The sequence below is a fragment of the Vollenhovia emeryi genome, unplaced genomic scaffold, assembly GCF_000949405.1.
Source record: "Vollenhovia emeryi isolate VEMERY1.0 unplaced genomic scaffold, V.emery_V1.0 DF947812.1, whole genome shotgun sequence".
Lineage (NCBI taxonomy): Eukaryota > Metazoa > Arthropoda > Insecta > Hymenoptera > Formicidae > Vollenhovia > Vollenhovia emeryi.
In genome coordinates this window covers 1-1,598 of record NW_011958554.1, presented here as the reverse complement: position 1 = coordinate 1,598, position 1,598 = coordinate 1, and the positions used below count along the sequence as shown (strand labels likewise).

The 1,598-nt window shown below is 35.7% G+C and overlaps 1 protein-coding gene across 1 annotated transcript; it reads left to right on the top strand.

The window, feature by feature from the left end:
* Positions 1 to 16: 16 nt before the first annotated feature.
* LOC105557623 (putative nuclease HARBI1) lies at positions 17 to 1,592 on the top strand (the record flags this gene model as incomplete). Its single annotated transcript, XM_012004915.1, has 3 exons — positions 17 to 596; positions 706 to 943; positions 1,036 to 1,592. Coding segments are annotated over exons 1-3 (908 nt in total), but the record flags the coding sequence as incomplete, so codon positions are not given.
* Positions 1,593 to 1,598: the final 6 nt, after the last annotated feature.

The following is a 1,598-nucleotide window of genomic DNA, read 5'->3' as shown; positions in this document are numbered from 1 at the left end:
CGTAAAGCTGAAATTTCATGTGAGCGTAGAAAAGCTGGCTTTTAACCCCACTTCGCCGCAATGAAATTCCAGCGTTAAAAAGTTAAAGCTATCGCTCCTACTTTTTCATGGAGCAGTTTAACGCTGGCTTTTCAGCTTGTATTAAATTTGTGAGAAGGTGAAGAACGTAAAAGGAGTGTTTTTAATCTTGGAGCATTTTACTATAAAAAATGGATAATTATCAATTAAACATCACAGATATGGAAGAATATAGACTTGTGACAGCCACAGTTGCAGCAGAGATTAAGAGGCGACGCGCAGCTGTTGTAATTGCTATAATGAAGTTATTACGAAATAAAAAAATATACAAAGAGAAAAAAAGATACAAAAAGAAAAACTATTGGGTGGCTCCTATTTTTGAAAATCGTTCGGAACATAGTTTTTTTTTTCGCGTCGGTCCCAAAATTGATTTTAGAGGACATACGATTTCATAATTACTTTAGAATGACTTCGATTCAGATGGAAGAATTGCTTGGCATGATTGGATCAAAATTACAGAAACAGGATGTTGTTCGACAATCTATAACACCATCTGAACGGTTGGCACTAACATTGAGGTTTGTTTTACACAGACGTAATAATATTGTACATTTTGTTTATTGTATGAATTGTTATTATGTACATGTTACATATACATTACATATAGAATATACTTTATTGTTGTAGATATCTTGCTTCTGGGGACTCTATGACATCGATGTCCTATCAGTATCTTGTGGGAGTAACAACAGTGAGTAATATTATTCGTGAGACTTGTGCAGCAATATGGGATTGTTTGAGCCCGGTAGTCCTCTCAGGTAAACTTGAAGAAAGGGATTGGCTGGATATCGCTAATGACTTTGAAAACATATGGAATTTCCCTCATTGTATTGGGGCCATTGATGGAAAGCACGTCATCATTCAAGTGCATAAATTTATTGTTATATACATTATAATTTAAATAAAAGATATAATTTTAAAAAGTATAATTTTAAGTAAAATAATTTTCTGTTTTAGTGCCCTAATAAGGCTGGATCGACATATTTCAATTATAAACAGTCTCACAGTATAGTTTTAATGGCCATCTGCGATGCGAAATATATAATCCGATTTGTGGATATTGGAGCATACGGACGACGAAGTGATGGTGGTATTTTCAAAGATAGCTTTATAGGGAAAGCATTTGACGAAGAATGGATGGGAATTCCGCAGCCAACAGCGATTGGAGAAGGAGGTCCTGTTCTACCATACTGTCTTGTAGGAGATGAAGCTTTTCCGCTAAAATCATATTTGCTTCGTCCATATCCTGGTAGAGGTGGACTTACAGCAGAACAGAGCATATATAATTATCGTCTCAGTCGTGCGAGAAGAATGATTGAAAATACATTCGGCATATTAGCAAGTCAATGGCGAATATATAGAAAGCCCATCATCGCTAGTCCTAAAAATGCAAAAATAATGGTTTCAGCAACCATTTGTCTACATAACTGGCTTCGCCGACAGGATGATAACATATATGTACCTCCGACTTTAATCGATATTGATGAACCGAATAGCTTTAAACCAGGTTCTTGGCGAAC